General features: G+C 35.2%; 1 protein-coding gene across 3 annotated transcripts; it reads left to right on the top strand.

Annotated features, from left to right (window-relative positions):
* Positions 1-8508: 8508 nt before the first annotated feature.
* Positions 8509-15145, top strand: LOC113322447 (adenylate kinase 4-like). 3 transcript variants are annotated; one of them, XM_026570527.1, is made up of 7 exons: positions 8509-8631; positions 11977-12215; positions 13479-13624; positions 13744-13863; positions 13986-14153; positions 14460-14549; positions 14792-15145. In XM_026570527.1, exons 2-7 carry the CDS (start codon positions 12098-12100, stop codon positions 14888-14890), a joined length of 741 nt encoding a protein of 246 aa, XP_026426312.1. In that variant the 5' UTR covers positions 8509-8631; positions 11977-12097; the 3' UTR covers positions 14891-15145. The 3 variants fall into 3 exon arrangements, with proteins under 3 accessions (XP_026426312.1, XP_026426314.1, XP_026426313.1); XM_026570529.1 differs by lacking the exon at positions 8509-8631 and adding an exon at positions 9022-9154; XM_026570528.1 differs by lacking the exon at positions 8509-8631 and adding an exon at positions 9350-9504.
* Positions 15146-15619: the final 474 nt, after the last annotated feature.

The following is a 15619-nucleotide window of genomic DNA, read 5'->3' on the forward strand; positions in this document are numbered from 1 at the left end:
GACCCGTTGGTGGGAAACTAGATAATTGCGGTTTATCTTTGTTTTCGATTGATTTGATTGACTAACGGTGGTTGAAATCTGATTGCAACTAGTTTGTTTATTATTTAGAATCTTCTCTTCTGATATAAGATTCACTCAAACTAGTTCAGAGTTTCGACAGGGATCTTTAGACTGTTGTTAGTTCTAAAGACGATCTTGTGATAATCCATTGTTAACAGACTCCGTTCTGTGCGTGATTGATCACAAGAGATTCAAGTGATTGTGTGCAGGTTTTTATTGAAGATTTAAGAAGATTTGAAGAAAAAGAAGATATTGAAGATCTGACTTGGGTTTTATAATCTTTGGTATGCACAATACTTGTTTGGGTAAAAGAGGATCCAATTAATAATCGGTTTATCCTTGTGGTAGATTGGATTGATCAATTGAGTAGATCGGCATCAACACGGTTCTTCGGATTAAAGGTGTTGTTGGCTTAATCTTAATCGATTACCTTTGGGTGATTGAACATAAGATAGATCTAGACCCGATGAAGGAGTTTATGTTAAGATAAGCGGAAGAGCCTTTGTCCGACTCATATCACTTGGTTGAATAGAGTTGATACCAAACAGAGTTCTTGTTCCTTTACTGTTTGGAATACGAACCAAAGGGATTGTTCAAAGTACGTGACTTATTCATAAGTCGGAGGCGTGGGAATACAGACGGAACTAGGTGAACTATAGGGTTAGTTACTTGGTCTCAACTATACGAAGTTAAGTGTAATTTTGTGTAGAGGCTTAATCCTGAGAGTATCCAATTCTGGATTAGGTCCCGGGGTTTTTCTGCATTTTCGGTTTCCTCGTTAACAAAATCTTGCTGTGTCATTTACTTTTATTTTTCGCATTATAATTGTTTTATTATAATTAAAGTAAATTACACAAACGTTAATTCCTATTTACTTGATAATCAATCCTATTGTGTTTGGTTAAGTCCGAACCTTTATATCAAGTAAACATACTTCATTGCTGAATTGTCTCGATCTCGTATCCATAGACGATCACACGAAGTGTGAACCGATTAATTGTATTGTCTCGACTCAGTCCATAGACAATCACGTTCATAGAAAGGACTTATAGGTAGTAAAAGTTTTAGCTTGAAATATATTTGGGTACCCTCGCCTTTTCAAAAGTGGTTGCTTTCTCCGTCGGAAAGGACATGACTTCGTATTTAGGTGACTACCAATTCAGTGTTGGTGTGCATGCTGGAAAGGAAAGTATTTTACATGCTGTAAACGGCTAACTAGAGTTGAAGGTCACTCGGACAAGATGTCAATGCTTCCCATTGATCTTCCAATGCGTTCAACAAAGTGAGCATATCTCAACTCATCAAGGAGGTTCGTCTTCATTGTCCAGGTATTTCTCGCTGGGTAGAATTTTTTTACATGCGACCTGTTAAACTCTACTATCACCAATATATTTTTTCTTCTGCTCTCGGAGTCCATCAGGGTGACCCTCTCGGTCCCTTGTTGTTTTCTTTGACACTTCACCCCCTGGTGAAAATTATTGCTTCTAGCTGCAAACTTGATTTGCACGCCTGGGACCTTGATGATAGTACAATTTTTGGTGATACGCTTGAGGTGACCAAGGCCTTGCGCATAATAGAAACCGAAGGACCAAGTAGGGGCTTACATCTAAATATAAATAAAACGGAAGTCTTTTGGCCTTTTATTGATCCCAGAAGTACTGTTGATGGTGTTTTCCCTCCTGATATTGGTAGACCGTCTAATGGTGTTAAACGTTTGGGTGGACCCGTGAGTCTGAATTTGAACTTTATTAGTGATATGATGTTGAGCAGGGTGAACAAGATTGTTCAACTAATATCTGCAATCAAAAAACTCAAGAATCCTCAAAGAAAGATTCGTAATTGCACTAGTGTGTCAAGATTATATTTTGTAATGCGAACTACCAATCCTTCGGCCTTTCAACAAGCCACTGATATTTTCGGTGATAATTTTTTCAAGTACTTGAGACTCCTAATCACTGGTGATTTCGCGGATTTTGGTCCTTTACAGCAGAGATTAGCTACCTTTCCCATCAAAGATGGTGGCCTTGACATTTATACCATGGCAGTTACCCGCACTTACTGTTATCTCACTTCTCAGATCCAGTTAAGAAGCGAATCCCAGACCAATTTTCTATGTCTGCAAGAGATTCCATTTTGTGGCAGTGTAACCGCGTTAAGCATGCACATGACTATTTGTTGGTTGTATCAATTAGTGGGTTAATCAATGCCTTGGGCCAAGACAATTCAGAGCTGTTATTTGTTATCGCGTTGGTATCCCACTGTTTGTTGAGAATGGTCTATGCTCAAGTTGTAACAGATCTATGGATATCTTTGGTGACCATGCGCTTCATTGTGCTAAGGATGTTGGACGTAAGTTTCAACATGACCTTGTACGTGATGTAATCACTGACATTTGTTACAAAGCTGGTGTGCCTGCGCGTAAGGAAGTTTCTCTTGGGTGTCTGTCGAATGATGACAAAGATTTGCAGCCTGCTGATATCCTTGTTCTTAACTGGGAAAATGGAAAATATGTTTGTATGGATGTCACAGGTGTCTCTCCTTTCACTGGTGAGGATACTCGCTCTTTCGTCCCAAGTAAAGCTATTTCTAGTGTTGTTTCGCGTAAACGCACTAAATACTTGGACAAGCGTGTATCACATGGTTATGGTCTGGGTGTTTTAACTTTCTCTTCCTTAGGGGAACTCGTTGAAGATACTTTATGTTTTTTCAAGAGTTTGAAGAATTGTTTAGTTAGCAACGACGCTAGTAGTGGTTTTGGTAGTTTAATTTTTCATAGAATAGGTATTGCTATTCAAAAAGGAGTTGGAGCCCAGCTTGTTGCTAGGTCACCAACTAAAGTTTTGTACCAGTGATTATGTGCAATACTTTTAATATTGTTAATATACCAAGAAAATAATAATATAATAAAATAAGTAATAAGAAAACTATAAGAACAATCTCCAAAACTTATATCTTTCTCTTTTTGGCTTGAATCTAAATTATTTTTATAAAAATTTATTATTATATATTTACCAATGTACTAAATAAATATCAAATATAAGTAAAAAAATGTATAATGAAAAAAAAATCAAAGCCAAAACCACTAAATTACTTATAATTTTGTTAAAATAATGAATAAAAGAATGAATATTGGGCACCCGAGAGGTATTACCCGTCTAGATCCGTTAAGATTCTGGTTCAATCGGATTATTACCCGTCGGATCCTAAGTTGTCAATGAATCCAACTTTAGAAATCTGAATCGAACCAAAATCTACCGGGTTAGAAGCCGATCCTGAATAATGAGTACTTATTAATAGCCCTACAAAAAATTGTAAAACTAAATAGGTAATTGATACCGCCCTAACAAAAGAGGTACCCGCCCCTGAAAATCATGACCTATCTTCTTTTTCTTTTTTTTTGAAAAAAAGAAGGTAGAGTATACAACTCAAGAACAATTGAATACCAGTCATAAGTGAAGAACGGTGTCTCGAAAACAAAACCTGGTTTACAAGAAAATTCTTGCAAAACTTCCTTATCTGACAGCTGAAGTGCAACTGTTTGTTTAATAGGCATACATACTTCCTCAATATCCATAGCTCGACCCCCCAAAAGACTTATTATTTATTTCCTTCTAAAGATGTCATAACAATGCATATATAACTTTCCACCACATTTTTCCAGGTTTTCCCTATTTGTCACCTACACTTCTCCTATTTGCCACTTACACAAATTACCACCCCTATTTATCCTATTTGCCATCCGTATAATCTTAAAATATCCTAAATATTAATTTTTGAGTTTTTTTTACAATAAGACCACCCTAATAACTAAACGAGAAAAGAAAACCTAAGTTTCAAATTATTTTATTCTTCTTCGTCATCTCTACCCACTGATCACCTTCTACTCCACCTCCATTAACCGACCACCACCTTCACATATTCATGTTTAATAAATAAATAAATACGGGAGAAGAAAAGTTTAAAATTCATATTCGTCGGACGACTACTTTGCAGTCATATTTTGGAAGACTACGACTATGACTCTTCTTCTCATCTAATAATCTTCTTACTTTTTCGCTGCTTACTTCTTATCCCAATCAATTTCAATTGTTAATTTTCTAAACGTATGTCCTACACCACATATATTGTTCATCTGCAAATAAATACTATCATGGCCATACCCACAAACCAATCTTCTATCTTCGTCTTTCAAAGTCATATTCCCATACCCAATCACAAACATCTTTCACCTCCAAACTCAATTCAATGTTCCAACAATCTAACCCTCACGGAAAATTACAATCCAGTCATCATCCAACATCCCAATTAAATGACAAAAAATTTAACCTAAAGTTAATAACTTTTTAATAATTTTAATTTAATGTAAAGAGTGATTAACGGAGAAGCAGAAAAAATCCTTTTCAATGAGAATCAAGATTAATATAGAAGAAGAAAAATACGAGTAGTCAAATTGAATTTAACTTTATATGTGGTAAACATGAAAAAGTAAAATTAAAAGTATAATTATTTTCAATATTTTGAGAGAGGTGGAATATCGAAAAAGTGTGGGTGGCAAATAGGTGAAACCTTTTTCAACACCTACCACTTAACACATTGTGCTGCCAAACTTCAAATTGCTTCTCAACAGTAGAGGGTGAAACTGAAACCCATTTGAAGGAAGGAAAATAAAAAGGGTCTCGATCATGGGACTCATACTTTTGACACATAGGTTAGACACAATTTTCAGACCGTCGATTGCAATTCATCCAACGGCAGTCAATATTGATGAGGTGGCATCTTTTTTAGCCTATATGAACTATAAGGCTAGCCAAGCCCATCCACTACCAAAAAAAAGTTATAACCTAACAAAGGAAATAATTTCATTACAGATCTCTATCTACTTATATATTCGACTTCTTGAAAAAGCGGGGGTCTAACAACCACACCCAATATTTCGCTTAGCAATCTGTATGGAAAACTCCAACATAATTCCAAGAGAATCAACTAGACAGTCAGACTCAATCAATGAAAATATATCCAAGAGTTTGTATTTCGATTTCTCAATTCAATCCGTAATCAAACAAGTAGGAATTTGCGAGCCAGATTGAATAAGAGAAATAACTTGGACGGTATCACAAACCAATATCCAAGTGTCAATCAATTCAATCAACAACCCAAAGGTCGGATTCAAGAACTGATTGAACTTAACGCACAACCTGTGATACTTCTATTATGTAACAAAATATAATGCAGAAAGGAAATAACACAGGCACCAGGAATTTTGTTAACGAGGAAACCACAAATGCAGAAAAACTCCGGGACCTAGTCCAGATTTGAACACCAAACTGTATTAAGCCGCTACAGACACTAGCCTACTCCAAGTTAACTTCAGACTGAAATGTAGTTGAGCCCTAATCAATCTCACACTGATCGAGGTACAGTCACGTTCCTTACATCTCTAGAACCACACAGGATTCTGTGCACTTGATTCCCTTAGCTAATCTCACCCACAACTAAGAGTTGCTACGACCCAAAGTCGAAGACTTGATAAACCAATCTGTTTCACACAGAAAAGTCTATATAATAGATATATTTGTCTCCCATAGATAAACCTATGAGTTTTGTCCGTCTTTTGATAAATCAAGGTGAACAGGAACCAATTTATATACCGGACTTATATTCCCGAAGAACAGCCTAGAAATATCAATCACCTCACAATAATCTTAATTGTATGGTAGCGAAACAAGATATTGTGGAATCACAAACGATGAGACGAAGATGTTTGTGACTACTTTTTATCTTGCCTATCGGAGAATCAATCTCGAGCAAATCTTAGAAAAGATAGTACTCAATATGATAGAACATGACAAGATCAGAACACGCAACTACAGAGAAAATAGTTGAGTATGGCTTCACAATCCCAATGAAGTCTTCAAGTCCTTAACCTACAGGGTTTCGTGAAAAACCTAAGGAATCGACTCTAGTCTCAACTAGTATCACAAAGGAGGTGTGGGGATTAGGTTTCCCAGTTTCTAGAGTTCTCCTTTATATAGTCTTCAAAATCAGAGTTTGCAATCAATGCTACCTTGGTAACAAAGCATTCAATATTCACCATAAGATAAAACCTGATTAGACTCAAGCTAATATATTTCAACTGTTGGATCGAACTTAGCTTTTAACACACAAATGAAAAGTGACTTCTTTTAAATATGAGTAACCGTACCTAAATGTGTGCACCTTGTTGGCTCAACAATAGTTAACCGAAGTTAGCCATATGAACACTTTCATATAAACCTTATTCATCTTAACCACAACTAGTTCAAATGACTCAATTGAAACTAGTTATAGAGTTTTTCAAATGTTTACATTCTCATAAAAGTATACAAGACACAATTGAAGCAAAATCTATTTTGATTCACTCGAATCAAGTCATGAACATTATAGCCACGATTTGCAAAAGATTGCATTCCTTATTATATAAATGTATTAGTTCATGAACAAATTGATTCTAAAACTTAACCCACTCAAGTATGCAAACGGGTACGCATACTTAAGTAGTCGGACTTGGACTGTGTCCAATAGTATGCGAATGAGTACGCATACTATCACACATCCAAAACAACAGTTGAATTAGTACGCGTACAAAAGTTCCCGGACTTCAACTGAATTCGGCAATACGCGTACGGGTACGCATACCAAGGCTCGCGGACTTTACCTGACCTTCCTAGTACGCATACGGGTATGCATACTATACCGGTCTTGGATCAACATATATGCAAGTACGCATACTATGTCTATACTCCAATTATGGTTAAGTGTTCTAAACTCTATTTCAATCATTGAAACTTTCTTAGAGGATGACAATAGTTGTTTTCACTAACTATAAGCATCAAAGCGATTTTTAAGTTATTGAAATAATCAATACGAAATATTCCGAGTCTACATCAAATGATTGTATCACACAAATCATGTAAGATGTTACCAGGCAATTTTCACATGATCATCTTTTGACTTTCGTCAAGAATATAAGATGAACTTGGTTAAAGAGAAAGCTTACCAACACATTTCGAGAAATATGTAAGCGAGTTAAACTCAGCTCGAAATATCAAATGTGTATAATTGAATACTATATAGTAATACGACTTTTGTCTCAAGAAGGGAGATAGAGTAGAAATAGACTTTCTGAGTGATAGATGAGTTTCAGTCTCCACATACCTTTTGTCGATGAAGTTCCACAAGTTCTCCTTAGTAGTTCTTTTTCTTCAATCGATGAACACCGTGAAGTCTAAAGCTCAACTATACAATCTATCCTAGTCCGATACATTACTATAAGTAGACTAGAAATCAAGACTTATAGTTTTGTCACTAAACTTGACAAACAAGCTTGAGATAGCAACGCTTGCGAGTTCGACCGAGCAGTGCTCTAACACTTCTTCTCTCTTTATCATCGCCTTTGTCCCCAAAACTGTAACCAATTCAGTGATTCAGTCAATTATTCTGAATTAGCTAGTATTAGGAAATTCCCGAGGTATGACCTTTGCTAATCCTATGTACTTTAATTGGGGCATTGTTTCTAAGATTTTTTTAATGTATTTGGAATAATTTGAGCCCTAATATTGGTTTTGATTTGAGTAAGTATTCATGATTGGGTTTAAGCCTAGAACACTGATGCCACGTTGTTTCTTTCTTATAAAGAACAATTTAATCTCTAATTATGATATGAACTGGAAAGAACAATTTAATCTCTGATTATGATTTGAACTAGAAAAATTGTTCTTCCAAATTCCAAATAATTATTGATTTTGTTCATTTTATCACTTGGTCCGTTTATTAATGAAAAGGTTATAATGGTAATTCGAGAACACTTTTTGGTTACAAAATGGTAATAAGGATTTGTAGTGTTGTGAATAAACTTCTGAAGTCCGTTACCTGTTTTCGAAAATTCGATATCCTATAAGATTTAATCTGATATCTCGGATTTCGGATTTCAGAATCGGAATATTTATCAGACTTTACCTCCTAAGACTAGCTGAACCAGATTAGGCAGTATCCGGGAGGCTAATATCTGACAACCAATAACCCGTGGATGTACTAATAATTTGCGACCCCTGGGTATTATCCGTTGAGATTCAACCTACATCAAGGGTTCGGGTTCATTACTCATTAGCCTATAATCGGGTGTTTGGATGTGCACTCAGAAATTCTTTCTGATTTTTAGAAGTCGAAAAATCAGAAGTCAGTTCGACAATAATTTTTTAGAACGACTTCTAGAAGCAGCAAAGTCAACTTTTTATGAAGCAAAATAGTTCTTCTTCTGACTTTTATTTTTGGAGAAGCAAAATATTATAACTTTTCGACTGCTGTTTCAAAAGCAACTTTTCCATTTTTTTAAGTCAAGAAGTTGAAAGTCATTTTGAAAACGATTTTTATAAGCCGAAAAGTTGCTTGTTTTTGGAGCAAAGATCTTCCGACTCATGAGAGAAGTAATTTCTCGTCTTTTTTTCTTTTGTTTTCTCTCTCTCTCTTTCTCACTCATCTCGCACACAGCAAATTACAGAGAAGAAGAAGAGACCCTACTTACGGACTTCAAAGGTTCGATGAGACTTCTTCGATTTTCCTTTAGTTACATGATTCTATTTTGTCCTTCGGATTTTGATCGAAATCTTTTTTTGTTGCTGCTCGGTAGATGTAGATATAATTATTATAGAAATGTTGATAGAATTTCAGTGCCGTTTAATTACTTGTTCTTGTTTGGTAACTTTTCTTTGATGTTGAGAATAAAGAAATTAAAATAGGGTTGTGGGCTAGAAATCCCAATTGAAAAGTTTGATTTTTTACTTCTTCTTTTGGATTATTTATTTGGGAGTGCAATGTTTTGGGAGTTTTTTCCATTGCGTGAAATTTAGTCCAATTAAGATAGGATGCAGCTTTCAAACGGTTGTTAAATGAATTGAATTGAATTGCACGTAAATTCAAATGTTTAAGAATGGTTTCTGAAGATTATGAATGGTTTCTAATTCATTCAAGTTCTGATTTTCATCAAAATCAAATCCTCAACTGAGTTTCAAAGAAAGCCCATTGCATGTTTGTTAAAAGAACCTGAAATTTCTGAAAGGTATAGACTTTTGGACACAGATATCAAACTCATTATTGTTTCTTATCATTTTTATATTAAGGAGGGTTTTCTAAGCTTTCAAAAGAGACCAAATTTGCTTAATTCCATCCCCTAATGAATTTTTTATTAGAGATTTTCAAAACTGAAAATTTCTGAACATCTGTTGCTGTCCTGTTTTGTAGAGACTCTTTGACAGAGCTATAAACCCCTGCACTTTCTCCTATCATCTTTGTGTTAAGGAAGGATTTCTTAGCTTTCCAACAAGACCAAATATGACGAATTTCATCGCCTAGTGTATTTTGTACAATTTTTTGACTATGGGCAGCGGAAACTGCAACTTTCTGAAAAATGTTAGTATTTCTATTCTATTTGTCAAGACCTCTAAACACATCTACAAACCTTGTTATTTCTGTCTATTATTTTTATGTTAAATAGGGCTATCTCTAGTTTCGAACGAGACCAGATTTGCCAAATTTCATTGCATAATGAATTTTGTACAAATTTTTGATTCAAGACACTCAAAACTGATATTTACATGACTCATTTCTGGCTGTATGTTTCACCATTTCTTGTTGTTTTAAATTACTATCATACTCAGCAATTAATGTATACTTTTCTTTTTTGTTTACGTGGTGGTAACCTTGGTTACTTATTATTTCCGGTACTTGAGTATTTATAAATTGAACAGGGCAGTACAAAATTATCACTCTCAAAGCTTAGATTGGTAATTATATTACAGATTTAGAAAATATGTTTCTATTGTGTGTTGTTGGAATAATAATCAGTTGAGTTGTAAAACAACTTGCTGACTGTTGTTTACCTTTTACAAATAGCAGTGGTCTATGTAGTTGTATAACAAGTTAATGGTAGAGAAAACTTGATTAAGGTCACAAGATGTATGTTTTTCTCTGCCTCAAGTACAACTGTTAAGTGATATGTAAATCTGATGTTCGAGTTTATGCGGCAACACTTTGTCTTGTCAATTTCCAATTTTATAAGCATTCACGTAATCCCTCTCTTTGGGTCTTGATCTATGTACATACATATGACATCTCAAAACATGGATATTTTGTAGCGGCTGACATCGTAGACTTGTGTTATATGTGCAGTATTATTCATTTGCGATTATATAAGAATTATTTAGGAGACATTAAACACCATTTTCTTAGATAGTTTACTTATGTTTTATATTAAGAAGTCCATTCAACACAACCAGGTTAGGACTAGAACTGTCCACACTACTCCTACGATGCCATCTCCAACTATATCTACTGCGTGCACAACTGTGTAGATATAGGGTTACTATGAACTCCTTCTCTGCGGACATCATGTATGTTGAAGTAGTTTATTTGTGATACCAGTATTTAGAAAAATTATTAATTAATACAGATAACACAGTATTTCTCCAGTATTTATAAATCCATCCTGGTCGAGACTTAAGGACATATATGCCAAAAGTACTATGATCCCAGTCTGGAAGTTTCTCTTTCAATCAATTTTTTTTCTTCCCAGTCCGTATGATATTGTTTCACTCTCTGATGTGATTTAGTGAGTCTGATATAGCATGGGAACTAGATTGAGGTGAAATCAAACACTTGTTGTTATGAAATCCAGTGGGAACATAGTTCATAGGCTACTAGTACTTAAAGATTCAAACATGGAGAAATACTGTGTTATCTGTGTATTCTTTACAAGTTGTTACTCTCCTATTTTCTTTACTGTTTTTCAATCTTAATTAGTTGCTGGATTTGAGTTTTCAGTACTTGCTTGGTGTTCTGAGCTATGCAGATGATTGAATTGACAGACTCTGTTAGAAGTACTGTGTTATCTCATATCTGTGTATTCTTTACAAGTTGTTGAATGAGATTGTCCAGACTTTGAAATATCCATCGTAGATATTACTCTATTGGAACTTCGAAATTTCGAGAAATACATTTTATTATATTTTCGTCTTTTGTGTGGCTTATATAACCAGTAGATATAGTATTCATCACTGTCAGGTGTGTAAAGCCTGAACATTTCTCTATCACAATAGAAGGTGTTTGTAGATCGTTATTTGTAACGCTTATATGTCTTGTGTTTCACTGCTGTAACTTGTAGGAGTAGCTTCAAATTGTTCCTTCACTGCTGATTCTGATTATATTGAATAAGATTGCGTTTTATTTGCTCATGAGTCGCGGGATAGATTTGGAATTGGTTCTTTGAATAGCACTGATAACATATGCTGTTTGTCTGACACCGTAGCAACATACTAGTTGTTTCAACATACCGAGCATCATATTCATTACTGTATTATAGCCCCGGCACCTAATGACAGGCACTGATAGGAGTACCAACAGCCAAAAGTCCATCTGCAGTTACTAGAATTATATCTGAGTTAGCTGCAGATGTATTAATCACACACACAGACATCTTTATCTCTGAGTGCATCTTTTCAAATTTATTTTGTACTGCACACCATGTATGATTGATTGATTGAGAATCCAGTGCATACTCTTTTGAGTTTTGAATGTTAATATGCTATCCTCATTTTTATATAACGAATGTCAAGAATGTCTGTTTCACTGTAGGTCTATAGAATCTATTTGTTCCAAGTTGTGCTAATCTACTGTGCTTAGCCGTGTATTTCTTTGTACTCATTATCAACAAATATATTTACTGTGCTTAGCCGTGTATCATTAGCTATTATAGTGCACATGTAGTACCTCTAGGTTTTATAGTCACTGTTTGAAATTCTGTGCTGAATGCATCTTTTTCTTCATTGTTCAAGTTTCAGTTATTGGCTTATAATATTTTTTCCATGTCTCTCCATATTTTTACAGTAAAGCATTGGGAGAATCAATCCTTTGCTTGCCTTCTTCTTCTATTTCGTCTCTCCTTGTAAACCTTACAAACCCAAGGAAACACAGACCAGAGAGATTTTGTTCCGGCGAGTCGAAGAAAATGGCGAATTCTTCATCATCCGTAGACTTGGAGAATGTGGACTCTATTAGTCTCATGACTGAGCTTCTTCGTCGTATGAAGTGTTCTACCAAACCTGACAAACGTCTTATTCTCATCGGTATCCCCTCTCGCTTTCTCTTTATTTATATGCACCTTTCTTTCTTTTGCAACCTTGTTTTTCTTTTAAGTTTTTTTTAATTGAGAAAATGTTGTGATTTGGTGAAATCTAGGGTTTGATTTGTAGTTTTGTTGGAGATTTAAACGTAATAACTTACGCTGATGCATGTTTTTGGAGGATTATAGACCTTTGTAATGTGGGATAGTTTGTTTTTGTGGATCATGTCTGAACCAATTTTAAAAATTGTAGCTTTTCAGTTGTGAGCTAGGGTTTTTGATGGATCACTGGATCCAGTTGCATCTTGTTGACAATTGCTGGATTTTGGGTTGGTAGTTTTTGTGAATTGAAGTACAAGAGATCTTAAAGTATGTCTTTTTTACCTTGAGACCCTGTTTAAGGTAGTTTTTCTGCTGGATCTGTGGATATGGTATTTGTAAATTAAAAAAATTGCTAACTATTTTATCCAAAAATTGTTAACATGTGCCTGTGTGCTTGGGATCTAGACTCTAGTTACCATGTATTGTGCGCCTTTCTTGATGTCTTATTTAAGATTATTGGTTTTGTTATAGAAACGGTAAACTTCAAAGGATATTGCAACTCTGAATTGCAGTTCTTGACTTTAAATTATTTAGTCGAAAACCAAAGCCGATTTCTTTGTTTGTTTGTTTTAAGAACCGTTACTTTCTTTTACTAAGAGTTAGAGCGTGTTGCATAAATCCTAGATTATAGAATTTGATTCTCAGTTTTGCGTGGTTATCTTTGTGAAGAGTTCATTATGAGTGTAACAGAAAGTAACTTGATGATTAGGCTAGAAATATAGGGCTGTCCACCCGGACTATGTGGAAAGATGTAGCTCTATCCTTCTATTACATAGATGCTCTCAGCTCTTTACAGATCTATAATTGGAGTTTTGATGTAAAAAATCATAATTTAGACCATTTATCTTATTTACCAACAGTCGGAATGAGCACATGGTAAGCGCCATTTGTAATTGGTTTTTCCCTTCTACCGTATCGATTTTTCTAATGGAACAACCTTTGAATTCCGTTTTTATTTGTTGAAAAAAACGCTGTAGTTGGAAAAACTGAAGGAAGGAGGTGTATAAGTATTTCATTGAAACTGTTGAATTAATGGTATCCAATTGCTGATAGTGAATTTCTTTCACCACTTCTTTACACATGGCTTTTTATCTATGACTGCAACTTTTTTGGCATATCTTTAGATTGATGTATACATTTTATCTTAATGTTTTATGTCTGGCAGGTCCACCTGGGTCAGGGAAAGGTACTCAGTCACCTATTATTAAGGATGAGTATTGTTTGTGTCACTTAGCGACTGGGGATATGCTAAGAGCTGCTGTTGCTGCTAAGACACCTCTTGGGGTTAAGGCTAAAGAGGCTATGGACAGAGTGAGCTGCTTTTCAAACTGTCTCACCTTGGCACAAGATACACATCATATTCCAGTTTATCTTCTATGTTTTGTGATTATTAATCCAATGCATCTCATCACCCCATCTCAAATTTTCAGGGAGATCTTGTTTCTGATGACTTAGTTGTTGGCATCATTGACGAAGCAATGAAGAAACCATCATGTCAAAAAGGGTTCATTCTTGATGGGTTCCCAAGAACAGTAGTTCAAGCAGAAAAGGTCTTATCTCTGTCTTATTCTTGTCCCTTCTTTTCTCTATTTTGTAATGATTCTTTCCATTTACTTGTCCAAAATAGTTTTTCATCGGCAGCTAGTCACTCCATTTTTATTTTTTGGTGCAGCTTGATGAGATGCTTGGGAAGCAGGGAGCTAAAATTGACAAAGTGCTCAACTTCGCGATTGATGATTCCATCTTGGAGGAGAGAATTACTGGTCGGTGGATCCATCCTTCAAGTGGTAGGAGCTACCACACAAAATTTGCACCCCCTAAAGTTCCCGGCGTTGATGATGTAAGTATATCTGACTCTCCTCTTTTTTTACTTTTTACTTTTTTTTTTCGTTTTATTGTCACTGGAATATGGTGATACTTTTTTCTGTTTGCCACACACGTTTGAGATTATCTTACATTTGATGCACATCTAAACTTTTCCACTTGTGTTTTTTATTCAAGGATAATAGCGAATAAAAATTAAATCCCATCGTCTTAGAAGGCATGCTAACTACAATTGGAGTTGATAGTTTGTTACTGGTCACTGATTGGTGTTATTTAGTTAATTTGGGTTTGTATTCTTACGGAAACACCTATTTACCTGAAGGTCACTGGAGAGCCTTTGATTCAGAGGAAAGATGATACTGCTGAGGTTCTCAAATCGAGGCTGGAGTCATTCCACAGGCAAACCAAGCCGGTAAGCATGCTTTTCTTTTTATATATGTTCTTACAAGTTTGAGCTTGTTCTTAGAAGAAAATAAAGATTTTTTATCCACATTGAAAGATTTACTCTCTAATTCAAGTAGTCTTCATTCAATAAAATCTCCTCTTCAAAGCTAGTTGTTTTATTACTTGTACAATACAATGTTGTTACAAGACTTTATTGTCTCTTCTCTTTGCAAATTTTTTAACGATCATCTGTGCATTTGAACTTGTCAGGTCATTGATTACTATGGGAAGAAGGGCGTTGTTGCTGCACTTCATGCCGAGAAATCTCCAAAAGATGTGACTTCAGAGGTTCAGAAGGTGCTCTCTTGACAAGTGAGCTCCTGCTGTTTATAACTTGATGTTCGTCTTATGTGAGTCCAATTTATTTTTGACTATTTGTGAGTTATATGTGAAATTAACTATCAAACATTTTTGACACTCCAAGAGAGTTTTAGAGAGGGAGGAGAGAGAGGGAGGGATGAGGACAGTAGAATTATGGGGGGTCATAAATTCTGCCTAATTGAGCAGTTACAAATCAATCATTTTGATGCTTCAAAAAAAAAAATTTTATCATTTTGGTTGATATGATCTTCTCTGGATCCAATTTTCTTTTCTTTGTTTTTAAAATAGTTTGCAGTCATATATTTGGTGAGTTGTTATTTCGAATTGAGGAATTTAATCCCATAACTTTCGGAAATAGTTAATGCCTCACATGCGTTGGAAAAAACTATTACAGAAATGGATACTGTGATCTTTACCAAATATAGGTACGAGTCCAAAAAACAAGTCATTGCACAAGGAAACGGGAACCACATTGCATTTTAAATGGTCGTCGAACCACATCCTTCTACTACTTCACGGGCTGATAAGTGTTGTAATGATCATGTAGAAGCTAAACTAGATCCATAATATCTCTCAAAAGATGGGGAAAAGTAAAAAATCACACACAAACAAGAACTTTGTTGACGAGGAAAACTGCATTTGCAAAAACCTGAGACCTCATCGAGCTTTAAACACGAAACTGTATTAAGCTGCTACAAACACCAGCCTACTATCACA

Source organism: Papaver somniferum, chromosome 11, assembly GCF_003573695.1.
Source record: "Papaver somniferum cultivar HN1 chromosome 11, ASM357369v1, whole genome shotgun sequence".
NCBI lineage: Eukaryota > Viridiplantae > Streptophyta > Magnoliopsida > Ranunculales > Papaveraceae > Papaver > Papaver somniferum.